Raw genomic sequence first — 17,495 nt, forward strand, 5'->3', positions numbered from 1 at the left:
ACAAATTCATTACCTTCTACATCAGGGTCTCCAAATGGATTTAATTCTGCTGTGTCAGGATCACCAAAAGGGTTCGTGCTGGAGTCAGCCAGGTCTTGCTCCCCTTCATCCAGAAAATTAAGCTTATTGATAAGCTCTACAAACAAATTGGAACATTGTTTTAATATAGAGACAAACTGTTCATCCAACCTATCTGGAGCTCAAAAAGCCCCATGTCAACAGTCCCTCGAAACACTGCACCAGGGTATGGCACGAACTGCACAACTAAGTTAACACAGTCCAGTAAGTACATCAACAAAGGGAGAAAAAAAAAGTGAAATGAATGAAACTTCTATTTGCTGATCAGAACATTATGTAACAGAAACAACTTCTAAAAAAGCCTTCTCTTTCCTTCATTAAATAAATGTTGTGGAACATCTAACAAGCTAAATGCGGTGGTTTTGATTGTTCACATCCATGCTAACTACCGGCAGGAAATTTTAATTTTGGGATGTAACGTGCACATAAAAGCAGAGATAGGACATTTTGTCACTTTAGAAAGGTCAAGTATTACTGACTACACAACTAATGTTTTAAGCTTAGGGTCTGGTGGCTTCTCTTTTTTTTTTTTGTAATTTTTTTTCTTTCTTGTTCATTATCAGATGACAACGGAGCTGTAGCGGAGACAGGCTCTTTCTCTATCATGTTGTTACCTGTTGGATGCACTACAAATTACTGAGAGTCATGCTGGGTGGAAGCACAGAGATAAAACTGACAGCTGAATACAGGCAGGAGTCAAAAGGTAATGGGTCACAGTAAATACAATCAGAAACAGAAAGAAAGGATGAAAGCTCATAGACCTTCAGAGGAACTGGCTGATTTAGCTGAAGGCATATTTGCTCGCTTTATGCAGTCATCTTGATCTTCATCTAAGCTGCTCAGAGCATTCAACTGGTTTACAATTTCTGTAAATAGAAGCCAGTCAAGACAAACGTAAGGCAAGGGCATTTAATGAAACAGAAGTGGAACGAACACTGTTACCAGAAAGAGAGAGAGCGAAGGAGAGAGGGTAAAAGAACATATTTAGAATGAGTCCGTACAATTCTACAACTACAGCAAAGTACCTGTGTAGGTGCTTCAGGGATAATTTAACATGAAACCCAGTTAACAAGACATAAACAAAACCTAGCCAGGTTATGGTGTCAGCAACAACAGTTAGTTTTATGAGGCTGAGTATTATGCACATCAGTTGAAAATTTAAACAGATGTACTCGATATAAAGATTTTTCCTGCTCATGAAGAAAACCTGAATATGAAAACATTGTCAATTAACACAAATCAACCCCAGAACAATTTATCTCTTTCCCAAACCCTTAAGGTTACAGCAAACTAACATATACAATATGCATTTTTTTCTTTTTTTATTTATATACACACTCTGATAATTTAACATTTACAATTAGTCACCATTACATTCTGATCTATGACAAGCTGAATTTACCTTAACAGTTCTAAAATACATGATCAGTATTGTGCCAGAAGAATGCAAACTGAATGTATATATCACCTGAACTTTCATTGCCATGCTATATAAGTAACACCTTGCTGTTTGTTAAAATCCTATCCACAGTGGAGACCTCCAAATTACCATGAAGAAGTAATTTTTAAAATGTGTTACACGTTTAATTCTAGCCAAGATGAGGATGACTCCATAATTCTTGAAGGAAAGAAAGAAAAAAACAATTGGGTCTGAGTAGCTTCTGGCCCAAGGGGAAAAATTCCTCTCTGCTCCCCCCTGAGCAGTCCCATCCACAGCATGTGACAAATGGAGCTGCTGGTAATGGGGACTGAGCCTGGGGCATCTCTCAGAGACCTGAGCATGAGTTTCTGAGCAGAGGGGACAGCCTTCCTCATCCTTCCAGATGACAAACAGGCAGGAGAAAGCTGTGCAGGAGAGATGATCCTGCTTGTTGAGTGTCACTGCCCCACCGACAGCCTTTTTCATCTCCTGTCTTTTCCCAGTGAAAGAAATGGATGATGCCTTCTGGTATCACCAGCCAAGTTAAAGCTTCATGCCAGTCATTCTTGTATTTTCTTTAAGGTTTTATTTCTTGTGTACACATCTCAATAACACTTTTAGTTTACTGCTGTTTTGAACTTGACTTTTTCTCATCTGGCTTTTGTTTGGGAAAGAAAATTTTGTCTTTATTCAATGAAATAGTTTTAAGGAGGAAGATATTGAACTGAGGCAAAAATTAAGCAGCATCCTGACTGTCTCATCTTGGTGCTCATGGCCACCCAGAACTTCCTAGTCAGGGGGGCTTTTCGTGCTTTTTCATAGCTGACACACTGACACCCCTCCTGATTTCATGCCTTCACAGACAGCACAAATAAACTGAAGCCCAAAGCAGACCAGAACCTGATCATATTTCTGTCACATGGATAAAAACTTCTTTGGCAAATTTAAATGGCTTTGCAAAGACACACCAATCTGCAAATTAACAAGGAAAATTACCTATTCTGCCAATATCTATTGGACATCCTAAATGCTGACAGGGACAAACCCCAAGCAGAATTCCTCTGTAATGCATCTCCTAACTGATCTTGACCTTAAAGCATAAATCTGCTTACATGGGTTTACACTTATATCTGTCTCCATACAGTTAACTTAATCATTCTTTCTTTCTTAATTTTAGCTCAAACAGACAGGACTATTATCCTAAAAAATAATACCAAAACTGTCCCAAAACTTAGCTTTCTCAGTATAAAACAATACATACACCTGAGAAATCTGCATATTATAATACTATCTTCTGGGAATTTTTAGGACTCGAGATAAGACAATGGAACATACCTTTCTGTAATCAAATAAAATAGAGCTGACCTCATAAAACAGCAGCACTAACGAATTACTAGTTAAAAACAGGCTCAGATGCTGACATGATTTACAATGTATTATGTCAGCATGTGGAAAAAAAAAATCATAATTCAGTTTTTATTGTCGGAAAATAACAAATTAAGTTCAGAGCTTTAAAAAGAGGGAGTTCTTTGATGTGGTCTGAATCACCTGGTCTTATCTGCCAACCTAAACACCCATATGCACTACAATGTTTCTCATTACAATAGTAAATGGTTTATGTCATATTTTGGAGTATGGAAATGGTAGGTTGGAGATTTATATCCCATATTATCTTTTATAAATCTCATTATCTACAAACATACATTAGCTTGTTCTACAAGTATGTCACATAAATCACTGGTTTGGTTTTGGGGTTTTTTTAAATTCTTCTCTCTTTCTTGGTGGTTTTTTATTTTTTGGGGTTTTTTTTTTTGCTTTTTTTTTGGTTTAGGGTATTTTTTTTGGTGTTTGGGGTTTTTGGTTTTTTTTTTTTGTTGTGTTTTGGGGTTTTTTTGGTTGGTTTTTGTTTGTTAGTTTGTTTTTGTTTTGTTTAGTTTTGGCTTTTTGGGGTTTTTTCCCAAGCAATTTGGTGATCCTGACAAAGAAAAAGAGTAAATGCACCAGGAGTTGTCAGGAGAGGTCTGGTTTTGCAAATTGCAGAAAAGGGTTACACATATTGTTATCCAAAAGCTTGCTCTTGGAACATGCTGGGAGTCAGATTCCTGCAACAGGCAGCACGTGGGCACTTCCCTGACTCCATGTGGTGCCCCAGGACAGCCACTGTGCTCCCAGGCAGATGGAGCAGAAGGCAGCTCTTAACCCCAGCGTGAGGCTCTAAGTAGGAATAGAAACATTAAAAGAAGCACATATTTATTACTGCCCTGTTTGTGAGTTGTGAGGCATATTTTCTTCAAGTACAAGATGCCTTGTGTTCCACTGAAGACTAAGGACAGGATAATTCTGGGAGGTTTAGATCCATATATATTGACAGTGCAGAAACTAAATATTTGAAATTTAATTCATGGCAACAAAAAAGAACAGATGGAGGAGATACAGCTTTTAACACATGAAGAATTTCAATGAGAAATACTGGAAGGAAGAGGGGGAAGCCTGAGATGGAGGGAGACTTCTCCAAGTGGAAGCAGCGCTTGGAATGGAAAATATCTTTCAGTCTGGTCAGCTGCATGGTCAGTTCCATGTTGACCACTCCAAATTCCAGCGCTTTTGAGGTCAGTCAGTATTGCACCACCTACTTCACAGCTGAAGAAACAGAGGCACAGATACCTACTCCAAGTTAGGCAACCCATCAAGGAAGAGAAGCAGCATTTCCTAACTCACCTGCACCATCTAGAGCCCCACACAGCAGACCTCCCTTGTTCTCCCAGCACTGGATATATATGTTCATCCATGAAACTGCAACTTGGGCACAATCAAAAAAAACCCACAAACAAAACCAACAGAAATTGTTGCACACTGCAAAAAGGGACAGTGTCTGATAAAAGACTTGCAGCACCCCTTGCAGCTGTGCCTTGGGAACAATAACATTTCAGACATCAAGTCAGCAGTGAGCAAACCTGGAGTGAAAAGTAGGAGAACACTCCCTCCCTCTTTGCTACTTGCACTTTACTCATTGCAAGCCCAATCACAGCACTGAGTGTGGTGGTGCTCCCTGGTTCCTGTGAGGTGTTTCAGGCAGTATATCCCTGTTTTACAGCTGGGAAAGCAGAGGTGACTGCCACGGGGCACTCTGAGTCAGTGAGGCATTCCAGCTCCTCAGCTGCCAACACCCAGCACGGCACAAGAGGAGAAAATGTTGGTAGCAGCAAGCTTTCAAAAGGGTTATGTAACTTCCTCAATTAACTTCATGGTATTCTGTGAACACTGCTTTTGAAAGAGTTCTTTGCTACTTCAGTTTTGTTACATTTCCCTTTTTCTCAATTTTTTCCTGCTTTTCCACAATGATTCCTACCTCTTTCTCCCTTGCTTCCTCAGCTCTTCTCCTAGCTTTCCCCATTATATTTATTACAGGAGTCACTGCAACTGCCAATGAAATCAATCTTGAGCACATGTTGAAATAGATACTTTACATCTTACTTATTAATGTTTATTTACTGCCCTATGTTTTATGTTCTCCCATTTGCTTGGGAAATTGCATGCACTCATTCCCTTCAACATCCCTCTCCTTCTCACAGGTGGGAAAAGCTGGCCAGGCTCTTAAACCAACTCAGCTGTTGTAACCAACATAAGAAGAAAAAGTCTGAGGCTGACCTTCCCCACATCACGATTCATTTACAAAAATGAACCCAACCCAATACTCCCATTTTGTATGGCTAGAAAACAGTATCAGAGCAGGCCGAGCAAGGCACAGAAATTGTGTATTGTGAAGTATTTATTACTTCTGCCTTTCATGGAGGTATTGTTAGTTTTGAACAGATAATTTTGGCCTTTCCCATAGCAGATGGAAAAGCTGAAATGACTCTAAAATAGCTTATGCTGCACATCAGCCAGCTCACCCTTCCCACCTATCTCCAGGGATGTTCACTCCATACCCAATGATAGCAGACAGCCTAGTCTAACCCAGATCAGGCTTTTGCTTGTTTAGCAATCACTTGTAACCTTGTTGAATGCTGCAAAATCAAGTGCTGAGAAGCAAGAGGGGATGCTTTCCACCTGCTGTCCTTCTGCATCTGGGTTTTCTGCAGTCCTGAGTGCAGTACCCAGGCAGATCCCAATAAAACCCTTGTGCACAGGAGTTTCTACAGACTGAACATTACCTCTCCTTCACTTGGCCTTCTCTGTGATTATCCAATGGCCTGGTGAACATGTCAGGTTTTGTTTGATGCTGTGATCTGATTTATTCTGGTTACACTGGGAAAGAAATCAACCTTGCAGAATAATTTCAGTGTGACCAGACTGGTACATCTCTGCTCTCTGCCCAAGAATACATTATCTTGGCTTCTCAGATATTTCATTCCAGACTTTCCAATATGCTTTGTGCCAGACACATACAGCATAACTAGACATTTGGCCAGGGTAAAAAATGTTTAATTGAATATGCAAAGCATACAGAAAACATATTTGCATCCTTTCACAACACTAAATGTAACTAAGTAATAAATGCTTCAGGCTGAACCTTTTGATTGCAACGAAAGCTCAAAAAGAAGTTATGAAAGTAATGTTTCATAACACTGAACCAATGTTCCTCTGAATTTTCAAGAACAGATTTGACAATTCACTTCTCCATTTGGGATGCTCTTCCCCCACTTGGGAGAAGGATCCCTTTATTTCTGACATTTTAAAAGAGCATTGGAAGTTACGAGGTCTGGCATCAGAAGTTAATTTTCTTTTCCTGATTCTTTACACAAAGAGTTCCTACAGAACCCATCTGGAGCAGTACTACACGCTGATCTGTAGCATCATCTCACCCTGATCTGACTTGCCTCGATTAGTTCAGCTATCCTGAACACACTAAGCACTTTCATCAGCAATTCAAATGTGGTTACACTATCTCACTTCAAACAACTTCACTATCAAATTCATTAAAGTCCTTTAACAGCCTCCCAGTTTCTTTTGCATGAGACACCCCCACCCAAAAGGCAGCAATATGCAGCCTGGAATTGCCATATTATTGAGCAGAACCTCAGCATCTGTCCATGGCACAACTCATTTCGCAGTTATTCTCCTAATAATTCTTCATTATTTCACTTGAGCCTCTCCTCTTGTCTTCTTGCTCACTGACCCTTTCCTCCTGCTTTTCCTGCTCCTCTGCTCACACTGCTTCTTTGCTTCCCTAAAATGCTACCTACTTAGTGCATCCTCTCCCAAAAACAGGACACACAGACACAAATCAGTGCTCTTGAATTCACAAGGATTAAACTTTGTTGAGTTACGGATGGGTTCCTCTTCAGTCAAGCTATCCTAAATATTGTTTTGGTTGTTAGGATTTTTTTTAAAGTGAAATAAAAATATAGCATAAGGATAAAAAAAATGGGACGATTAGCACAGGAAACTATATTTTACAATGCCTGTGGCAAGACCAACCTGTAATTTTTGCAGCCTTTTCCTCTTGATTCACTCTGTTTTCTTCATCTTCTTCATTGTCTTCCTCAAAATCATCTAGGTTACCAATATCAGCTTGTTTCATACTCATCAAACTAGCCAGGCTTTGCATGTCTTCATCCCTAAATAACAAACATCACACCAGGCATTAAAATGCAGCCTGTTAATACCACATCTGATATTACTGTATTCTTTACAATTCTTTAAATATTTTGATGTTTTCTTCAGGGAGGTTTGTGATATCAGATCTGATCTTGAATATAATGAAAAAACAAAATTAATACAACTCATAAATATATATCAATTTCTGAAGGGAAAGTTTTCAATTAACAAAATTGTAAAGGGTAAAAAAATACTGCTTTGCATCAAGAATTAACAATTGCCTCCTAAAATTTTAAACCAGCCCAGAAAGTCTGGCAAATGCTTGCCTGGTCTGCTTCGGTTAAAATGAAAATGCTTGGCCAGACCTACTGCCCACATGCTGCATGCAATACCTACATTCATTCATAACTCCTGATGCTGTTACAGGATTAAAATCCCTTTTCTAAAGATCTGAAATCATTAACAAGATTTAAAAAAAGCAGTGTCTATTTTCACATAATGGAAACCAATGCTTTCACAAGGAGCAGCTTTTTTCAGACCCCTTGCTCAGGGTACTCTGAAAGGCCTGTCAATAACTTACAATCTAGAACCAAGTGAGTGAGTCTGGGGAGTGGTAATCAGCGCCCAAGAGCTCTTCCCACAGGATGTTCTTGTGCTCAACCCAAAATCTTAACCCTAAATCCACCCTCCCTCACCTTCCAACTGCTTGTCCTCATTGCATTCTTTGTGAAATATCAGTGGGCTCCCCTGAAATCTGCCAAGGGTATTGTTGGATGAACACACACATGCACATAAACACACACTCCCACTCGTTTCAGACCCGTAGATACTTTTAAGCTGTTGTTATTTTAAATGTCTGTAAGAGTAGAGCACAAGCCATTTATCTCCGAAGAACACAAGGCTGAAATCAGAGTAAGAAACAACTTTTACTCAGTTAAGAAAGCAACTATGGCAAGAATGATAGGTATGCTGAAGGATGCTCTCAAATTCCACCTTTCTATACAAAAAGAGCTCTTTATCCAAAGGATTCTTTGAAAAGCAACACATAGCAGGCTAGCTGGTTTTAAAAAAACCCCAACAAACAACTTACGTGGCTTTTCCTTCCCTCAGGAAAATACAAGATAAGGAGAACTGTAGTGTGGCAGATACCACTTTCTTAGACAAAGGCTTGAATTTTAACCTGACATCTGTCTGTGTAGGCATGGGGCTGGCATATTGCTTCATGTTGATGCTGCTGGTGGCAAGAGCTTTTCTACGTCCAGAAGGAGATTCCTGAAAGCAAGAGAAAAACAAAGCTAATGTATGTAAAAGGTGCAGTTACACCAAAACCTGCATGTGCACAGAACAAAACATGCACTTATTAAATCTGTAGGGTTTTTGCTTCCCCACCCTCAAAAATCACTATGGCCCTGTTGAGTGACAGAAATCCATCTCTTAAACTACATCAGTCACTAATGGTGGTGGAGCTTTGAACACTTTCTTAGTGCAACTAAAAAAAAAGGTTGTCCATTGTGATTAGTGGTGTTCCATTATTCTATTATGCGATCTAGGATTTCTTTAATGGCTTAAGCTTGAAGTAGATCCACAGCCCACATCCAGTTAAACTGCTGGGAATATATTCTCACTTATTTTCTCAGCAAATTTGACTCACTCTGTCCAAACTTGGATAGTTCTGGACTGGAACTTCCAGCCTGTGGAAGACATGGGTTTGGACCATGCATGTATTTCTTTGCATAATGCTTTGAGGTCATCTAGTCGGTGTTCCATGCTCAAATATAATACCTGAATATCTTTCAGAGCAGTGGTTCTTCTCATTAGTGCTGTACATGCACTATCAAGAGTGAAAGGTTTCTGAAACTAAAATTGACAATACTTCCAAAAATACTGATAAAAATTTTGCAAGAAAAGAATAAAGAGCAAAATAGATAAAAGTCAAAATTTTATTTGAAAAGCTGAAGTTGTATTTCAATATAAAAGTGTTGCTCATGATTTAACAATTCAGACAAATTAATCTAAAATGCATCTAAGAATCTACTCTCTTGTTTTATCTATTATCAGCATCATCAGGAAAGGAATGATTTTTGTCAAAAAGCTCCAGTAACAAAAAATAAAACAAAAAAGCCCTGCTTTTAATTCTTTTGAAAAATGTTCTCACAATAAGACTACATTTTACTGCAGTAGACAATTTGTGTTGAATAAAGAATATTAATTCAATCAAAACATTCAAGCATCCTTTTTCAAAGTACTTGACATTTCTGCCCAGTAGAATAAGTCAGAATGTAATATGTCATCCCCAAAGAACACCTTGTTTAAAAAACTAGCCTTATCTGACAGATTATGCACAGCAATATTATACAGAACTATTAGTGCATGTAGATACCTTATGAATGAATTTCAAAAATGCATCAAACACTTGAGAAGGATTTAGGCCCTCTCAGAAGAAATACTTAAGAATATGCAAATACTCTCAGCTGAATTAAGTTGAACAGATGCGACTCTCACAAACAATACGAGTGCTCCTTCCCCGGCTGCAGTTGTCAATCAAAGAGCAAGATTAAGGTCCAAGGTTCTGACAATGTGTAAAATGGAAAGGGAGTTTCCATTATTACACAGATATGAACAATAATAATCTGTTATTGTATCATGCCTTTAGAATAACCAACATTACAACTCGTTATACAGAGTGCAAAGTTTACTGCAGCGCCCGTGCAGGCATTTACACCCAACAGGATCTTAGACAACTCATCTTGGAGGATTTTGAATAGCTGATGTTGACAGTAAGATGTTGATCTTAGCAAGATCAACAGATCTCAGAACAAATCATGAATGTGGGTGCTTGCTTGTAGCCTTCCAGATGCATCATTCATCAGCCACACCATGCCTGTATCCTGACGTGCTCCTCTCAGTCTGACTACCAAAATCACTTCCCAGCAGCTGTGAATATCCCCAGCCCAACAGAGATCTGGATTTATTTCCTTGTGTAGCTACAAACACCTTCTCAGTGCTGGCTCACCTGTTACGTGCACCAATGTCAGGAGAGCCACACACAGACCTCCCACTAGGTCTCATAGGGAACTCCAATATGCTCCAGTGACCCCAAAAATCAGAGCTACCTGGGGGCAGAGCTACTTTCTTTGGTTACAAACACACCATCTTATCTGCTAAGTCAGGTGCATGTTGTCTTTATCAAAGTGATTTTTTAAAAAAAGTCAAAGCAAACAAGATAAGCCAAGCCCATCTCCAGTTCAATGGTGGCTCTGAAGTGAAGAGAAAAGCACACAACATTAAACTTGCAAGCATGCAAAAGCTAGACACACATAGCAAGGCAGAAGGATTTTAAAATTATGTGAATTTACATTTTCACTTAATACCTATTTATTGTACAAATTATCATCTTGTCATTTACACCTTCAGATAATCTGGATTGGCGAGTAAATAAGAGACGTGAATAGGGAAGAGGCAAAATTCTCCCAGTGAAGATGATCATCAGCAATTCCTAATGGAATCTTCTGCTGGTAGCTGATGTAGAGGAAAAGGGAGATGAGAATGCAGGCAGCAGGGTGCCAGGACAAAGGGAAGGAGCCAGCCACCAGCAGGAAGATTTCCCTATCACTACATATCCTGATGTGCTGTGAAGAACAAGATACACTTGGCAATTGAGTTCAGTCTTCCTAAGAAATTAATTAATTTCACAACATTTTTGTGGGGCAAAGACAGAACTTGACTTTCCAAGTCCCAAGTGCCTAAGAAAGTCAAAATTTGTAATATACCAAAAAAAAAAAAACCAAAAAACCAACCAAAACCCCCAAACTCAAACAAAAATAGACAGTGCCTGATATTTCAAGTCTTATTTTGCTCCACATGCAAGTTTAAATATGTCCTCCTACTCTTCCAGAAAGTGAAGCCTGTTAGAAATTTTGCAATGTTTTCTCCTTTTAAGCTTTACAGGTTTGGCCTTACATGGTTTTAGCTACGTAAGTACATGGGGAAAAACTTCTTGCATGTTAAAAGAAGATTCTCAAGCTGCATAGGTCCATGACTATTTCACAATGGATTGTGTTTTCTACTCTGACACACAACCAACTTCTAAAAAAATTGTCTTTAAATGTCAGAGTGTGATAATAACCACCTCTTGCAAAGATTGTAGCATTTTCTTCCTAAAAACCTACATGCTTCCTATAGGAGAATTTGAGTTGCCCCAGAAACACAGAGACATTTTCTTGCAGAAGGATAAATAATTCTTAAATTAGCAGGGATAAAATAATCCAAGAATGGAATAGACAGCAAACCTACAAGCAGAGTGGACAGAAACAGCTGAGCTTGAATGAGTTATTCCAAAGAGAAGCCCACTTTGGTAGGGGTATTTGTTTTTGAATAAATAATATCCATTTAAAGGCAAAGAGTATTTACTTGTGTCTTACATGAGCATGTGGAAAGTCAAGCAGGAATCCGAGTGCAAATGTTTTAATTGCTCAACTTTCCTGCTTTTGCCTATATAATCAAAGTTTAAACTGTGTAAGGCTCTGTTATGCCTCCAGGTGTTTTACATTCATGTGACTGCCAGGGTTGCCACATCCTGTTTTGTGAAAGGGTGGCATGAAAAGTCAATTTTGAAGTCACAGGAGAGAAACAATCCAATGCAATAATAAAGAGAGGTGACAAAATACAACCCTTAACAGTGAAGATGGAGTGCATTCTGTAAGAAAAGAGCAATTTAGAAACCCTTTACTTTTAAGAAAGGCAATGCATTATGCAAATAAAATCAGCTACAATATCTGAATGTCACAGAACGACAGAAGATAACATACAGTGCCAGTAAAATACAAATACTTCTATGTTGTCTTCCAGCTCAAACATCCTACTGAGACTAGAATGGGCACTGCTGGACTCATAAGAGGATCCATGGAGCATTGGTTAACAACCATTTCTTGTTGCTTCATGTTTGTTACTGTATGGTTCTATCAAGTGAAACAGCACACTGGAAAAAAAGTGCCATTCTCCTTGAAATCTTTAATAAATGATTAAAAATATAACTACATAGTATGTTAGCAGAAACTCCAGAAGGCCTATCATCTTGTCTAACAGAATAATGGCTGTGCTGGGTCAGCTGAAGGCTCTGAGAAATCTGAATGTTATTTTAGAAGTACATTGTTTGCCAGAGTGATCATTTAAATTCAGTTAAGAAGAGGAGAATCTGCACATAAACACACAGCAATACTTCTCCATCTTTCTCACCTGTGTTGGGGAATTTCTGCTTTTGTATTCTACACTTACCTCTCACAAGCAGCTTCACTTCCCTTCATGGTCTCTTCCTATTCCCCACAGTGCCCAAAATGCCTCACACATTTCACCATTTTTTGGGTGAAATAACCCTATCTGGGCAGTACATCAAGCTGTATCAGCTGTTCCCAGCTGGCAAAGCAGCAGGATGAAGCACATGGCTGGCTCTGCACTCTGCCCACTGGGTAGCTGACACTTGTGCATCCTGGTAGTTCAGGAAAAATTTGAGCAAATTATTAAAAATCTGGAAGAGGAAGACAAACTCAAAGGTAGCAAAATGAAAATGAATATAGAAAACAGAAAGACTTCCCAAGACCCTGGAGTACTTTGATTTCTGAATTCAGACAAAGAAATATGTAGAGTAAGTAATAGTCAGTAGGTCAATAAAAGTTGCATTCCTTTTTTGAACAGAAGAGTATTAGTAATAATGAACTCAGGCAGTTCCCAATTTCTAAGCATGCTGTTTGTGTTTGCATAGACTTTGAAAACATCGTCATCTCAGATACCAAGAGAAGTGCAATTCAGCAGTGCCATCAGAAAGACAAACTGCAGACAATCTGGAGCCCCAGGAATCACAGGCTGTGAGTGCAGGGCCAGGCTCAGATGAGCTCTCATTTGTACCTGGCTCTGCCAAAGCCTGGGGACCACCAGCACACACAGACACGGAGTGCACACAGGCTTCAAAAACCTCCCCATGGTTTTTTCAAGGAGCAGTCCCCAACACTCTCCCTCCCCAGCATTTTAAATTACTCCCACAATCCTTCAAATGACCATCAAATTACAAGGTTTGGGGCTTTAGAAGGGAAAAATAACATTGGCCAAACTGTAGTCAGTTCAAATGAAGCCAATGAAGCTGCATTTACTGACACAGATACAGGGTCAGACCCATTTATCACACCAATTCCTTTTCAGTAATGCAACCATGCATTATTCCTGTCACAACATTCCTGACTCTGAGCAGAGTCAGGCATCCCAAAACTTCCAACACAGGAAGTGCCACCCTTCTCTGCCTGGCATAAAGGATTCCCACAGCCTGATCATCTGCTACAACCATGTGCACCAGTGCTGTGTACCACAAGCCTTGTCTAGGAATCATCCCCATCATTCCCTACTGCAGAGGTCTTTTCACAGCAAGCAGGACAAAAATACTCAGAGGAACTAAGTGCAGAGATCCTGGACCACAGCTGTAAAACAAACAGCTCATTTAGACTGGGAAGATGATGATCACAGATGACAGACACGTCACACTAGTAAACAGTGCCCAACTCTGTTCCAAAGGAAGCAAGCCAAAAGATTAACACCTTCACACAAAAGGTTTGAACTCAGATTCTTAATTTATAGAAGAGACAAATAATGCTGTAATGTGAATTTCATGCAGTCTTCTTTCCTTAAAAATGTATTTTTAATGACCTTGTATCCTGTACTTACCAAAGTGACTGGCAAGTCTTCTTCAAGGTTAATATAAGAGGTGCAAATAAGTAAGAAACACCTTTGTATGTTCTGTTAAACTGCCTCCAAGCTTCTAGAGTTACAGAGAATCCAAACATTGGCTGGGTTTTGTTCATGGGCTATATTCCTCTGTGTTATCTGGGCTGGGGAAAGAGTCCCCCCAGAGAAATCAGCAGGATGTGTTTTACCTCTGCACACCTGAACTCAGCTTGCCCATACAGAGCTGCGATCCTGCTGTGCTGTCTGTAACCCCTGAGGCTCCAGTGCCCTCCTTTCCATACACACACACATATTGAGAAATAACAGGAAAACATTCCCATTCTGCAGAAATCAGATCAAAAACTACTGAAGTTCTTCATTATTTAGATAGTAAATGGTCCCTCTTTAATAGAAATATATTAAATAATTAGTAATCAATGTACAAACATCCAAAAAAGACCTAACTAGGGAAGACAGGTTTCCTTAGTGGGTATTATTTTGTCAAAAAGAACAATAAGGAAACAAACAAGGAAAATGTACAGCATAGTATTTTTAGGGGCTGCCTTTTCATCTTTTACAAAAGCAAATGCTAAAAAGCCCACAAAGATACGCAGATTTTAAGGAGGAGCAAACTTCGGCAGAAAATCATTGACAAAACAATTTATCGAGTTCTAAAAACTCCTTGAGAGGAACAGTGGGTTTTCCTCTTTTGGTTCCAGAATGAAATGGAGCCTGCTGTGGAGGAAAGCTGTCCCCTGCAGCCCCGGGCAGCAGCAGAGAGGAGCTGGAAGGTTCTGCCTCTCCCAGCCTGGGGTGGCAGCCCTGCCTGAGCATCACCTCGCTCAGATGGAAAGATCACTGCTTCACCAGCAGAGCAAAATGGATCACCACAGAATTTAATTTGGGAGAGTATGCAGCAATTAAATGCTAAAATAGACAAGCTACAGGGAGCTCTCTCAACTGGAGAGAATAAATTAGAAACTATGTCAGTTAAAATAATTTAGACAGGCGGATGGGAGATTTGGAGGACCGAATGAAGGCAGCACGACGATCTCTGCTGAAAACTTGTTTAAAAGCAAATAATGGTTCAAGGTATCCAGAACATTATTAAGAATTATGATGCATCTAAATGGAGAATTTAATGTTTATAAAATTCTGCACATACCAGAAACGTTGGAACCTTAGACACGAGGGCTTGGAATGAAACAAAACATTTTTAAGCATTGAAACAGCTACCCTTAATGACATAATTATATATTTGTTATCCTTATAAAGTGACCTTTGTCCGTGCCAGAACCAAAGCCCTTGTATCAAACTATTTATCATACTGGTCATATCTTAGGTTTAAGCTTGAAGACTCCCTCAAAAAACACCAACATGTTGGTTTTAACAGTATATCTGCACTGATGAATCATTATATTGGAAGCACCACACATTGTTTCTCGTGTAGCACAAGCAGAGACAATTTCAGTAAGCAAAGAGAAAACCCTATATGCTACTTCAGCTTCTGTCTTCTTACAGCACCACGAGATTCCAGTGGCACTCCAAGAGACTGAGGTATGTAGTGAAAGGTTCTTTCTGACTAAAATCATACCTGTGGGTGTGCTCAACTGACCTGCTGTAGGTAACAACAAACCTTTCATCTTCCCAGGCTAATCCTCTGCATTCACAGACTCTGGAAATCTCCTATGATTAACATCAGACACAAAGTTTAAAAAAAGAAACTATACCTAAGAATCTGAGTCATTAATCTACACTATGCAGAATTACACCAAGAAAATTCAGAGGTCTTGTTTTTCTAGCAAAAATTACTGCTAAGCTTCTTACAGAACTACTGGGCAGATGGCAAAATATGGGCATGATTAAAATTTTAGTTGGGCAAATTATTAATAGATCATCTGTATGAGACAGGTATCCCCTTCTAAAGTGGGCTTGCTGCTTACAAAGGACAACAGAGAAAAAATTACAGGTGAGCTGGGTAATTTTAATCAGGAGCAGATAACTATTGAACCCTAAAGTACTACCTTGCACAGGATGTGGATAACTGCTTTATGTGTCCATTTATAACACCTTCAATTGCTTTCTCCCTTGGACTGTTTTAGTAATGCAGATGCAATTCCTGAACACTCTCCCACAGAAGTATACAGGAGATTGACAACTGATTCAAGAAACATTCACTTTAGTATTTGTAGCTTTTTTACTCTTTTAGATCATTTCCTCTAGAGATGCTGTGAAAGTTTCTCTTCTTCGATACTGACAGGTTTAAATTTATTGTTAGATGCCTTTGATCAGCTAAACTCAGACTGTCCTTGCACTGGATGAAAACATTACTATATCTTTGCAAGGTACATGAAATTTTGCTTGTGTTTGCAGCACTACAGAGCCCTGGAGCATCTGACTATCCTGTTTCCCTCAGCAGCTGTAGAAGGGCATCCCTGCTTGCAAAGTCCAGATCCCAACATGCTGAGCTCACCAATGCCCCAATGGATCTGTTTCCCTTTCACAGCCATCCCCACTCTGCTGTTGGGATCACCCCACATTAGGGACTGTCTGTTCCTTTCCCCAGATGCCACAGCAGCCAGGGATGTGACCATGTCCCCCAGGTCTGCTAAGGTACAGGGCACAGCTGTGTGCAAGCCTGTGGGAACTACTGCAGAGTAATCATTAGCAAGCAAAGGCCATCACGATGAAATCATTTCTATATAAAAAAAGCTACAAAAGTAACTCCCACTGTAAACTCCTGTACAGTTTTACTTTGCCATGGATGTGGGCCACAAGCTTGTGGAAGTTCAGCTGAAGCTGGCAGAGAAACTTATTATCACCAGCTGGCTGTTTAATCCTCAGAGCTTTCCTCTCAAAGGAGCAATTTAAGGAAGTCCAGGTTTGAGCAGGTGAGGCTGTTAGAAAAGCACTGCATGCACAGCACAGCAGTCCAGATTTCCTGGGAGCTCTGTGCTGCTGGATCCCTCACACTGAGCCCTCTGCCTCCAGGAGCAGCTCCCCACTTCAGCTGAGGCACCTGCAGACACCATTCCCCAGCTGGGCTCATGTTCCTCCCTGCTTGTGCAGAGCTTGCTGTGTAACTGTGTAGTACTTCTGTACAGTTAGCTTCACCACGAAGCAGAAATAGAGATAATTTACCTAATGTTAGAGAAGGACAAACAGCAGATACTAAAGTTAGCTCCTAAACTTTCATCAAAAATTGGAGTAAGAAACATACTTATTTTGTGTGACTTCCTATTTCCAGGGGGAGGACAGGGTAGCTGACTTCATAACCATGAGTTTAATTTAACTTCTTAGCAGCTCATAATTCCACATTTTTTCATGTATCAACTAAAGGGGCTCACAAGTTGTTCTCTGGTTTTTGTTTTAAAATAACAGCAATACGTGGTAGAAAATTTAGATTTAAGCTCACCTACCAATGCCTGGCAGGAAGCCTCCATCATGAAGATTCACCCCTCTGCTGTGTGCAGAGGTCTCCCATGAATGGTGCCACTGAACCTTCAAATAGTACAAAACAGAGGTGTCCAGCTAGTGTCCCCTAAAACAGTCAGTCCTTAAGGAAAAATAATTGACTATTTTTTTAATTTTAAAGGGTAAACTAGTTACTGATTTATTGTTAGTTCAGCTTCTTTTCTTTTTCCATTCCAGTCTCTAAATTTGCTTAGTCTGTCTTGGTCACTTCAAGACAAATACCCAGAAGCATGAATGTTAAAAAGGTGTGTTTGAAATAATACCTCAAGCTGAG

At 39.6% G+C, this 17,495-nt stretch overlaps 1 protein-coding gene across 15 annotated transcripts in view; it reads right to left on the minus strand.

The window, feature by feature from the left end:
- The window catches only part of EHBP1 (EH domain binding protein 1), a 199,395-nt gene that overhangs the window by 117,294 nt on the left and 64,606 nt on the right, over positions 1–17,495 (minus strand). For 11 of the 15 annotated variants that reach the window (XM_041714845.2, XM_072927666.1, XM_072927665.1 and 8 more), the window contains exons 6-9: positions 8,130–8,311; positions 6,920–7,059; positions 840–944; positions 14–136 (exon numbers count right to left, since the gene is read on the minus strand). In XM_041714845.2, coding sequence (XP_041570779.2) covers positions 14–136; positions 840–944; positions 6,920–7,059; positions 8,130–8,311 — 550 coding nt within the window. The remainder of the gene's footprint in view (positions 1–13; positions 137–839; positions 945–6,919; positions 7,060–8,129; positions 8,312–17,495) is intronic. The other 4 variants (XM_072927669.1, XM_041714846.2, XM_041714844.2 and 1 more) reach the window with 1 other exon arrangement.

Source organism: Taeniopygia guttata, chromosome 3 (assembly GCF_048771995.1).
Source record: "Taeniopygia guttata chromosome 3, bTaeGut7.mat, whole genome shotgun sequence".
NCBI lineage: Eukaryota > Metazoa > Chordata > Aves > Passeriformes > Estrildidae > Taeniopygia > Taeniopygia guttata.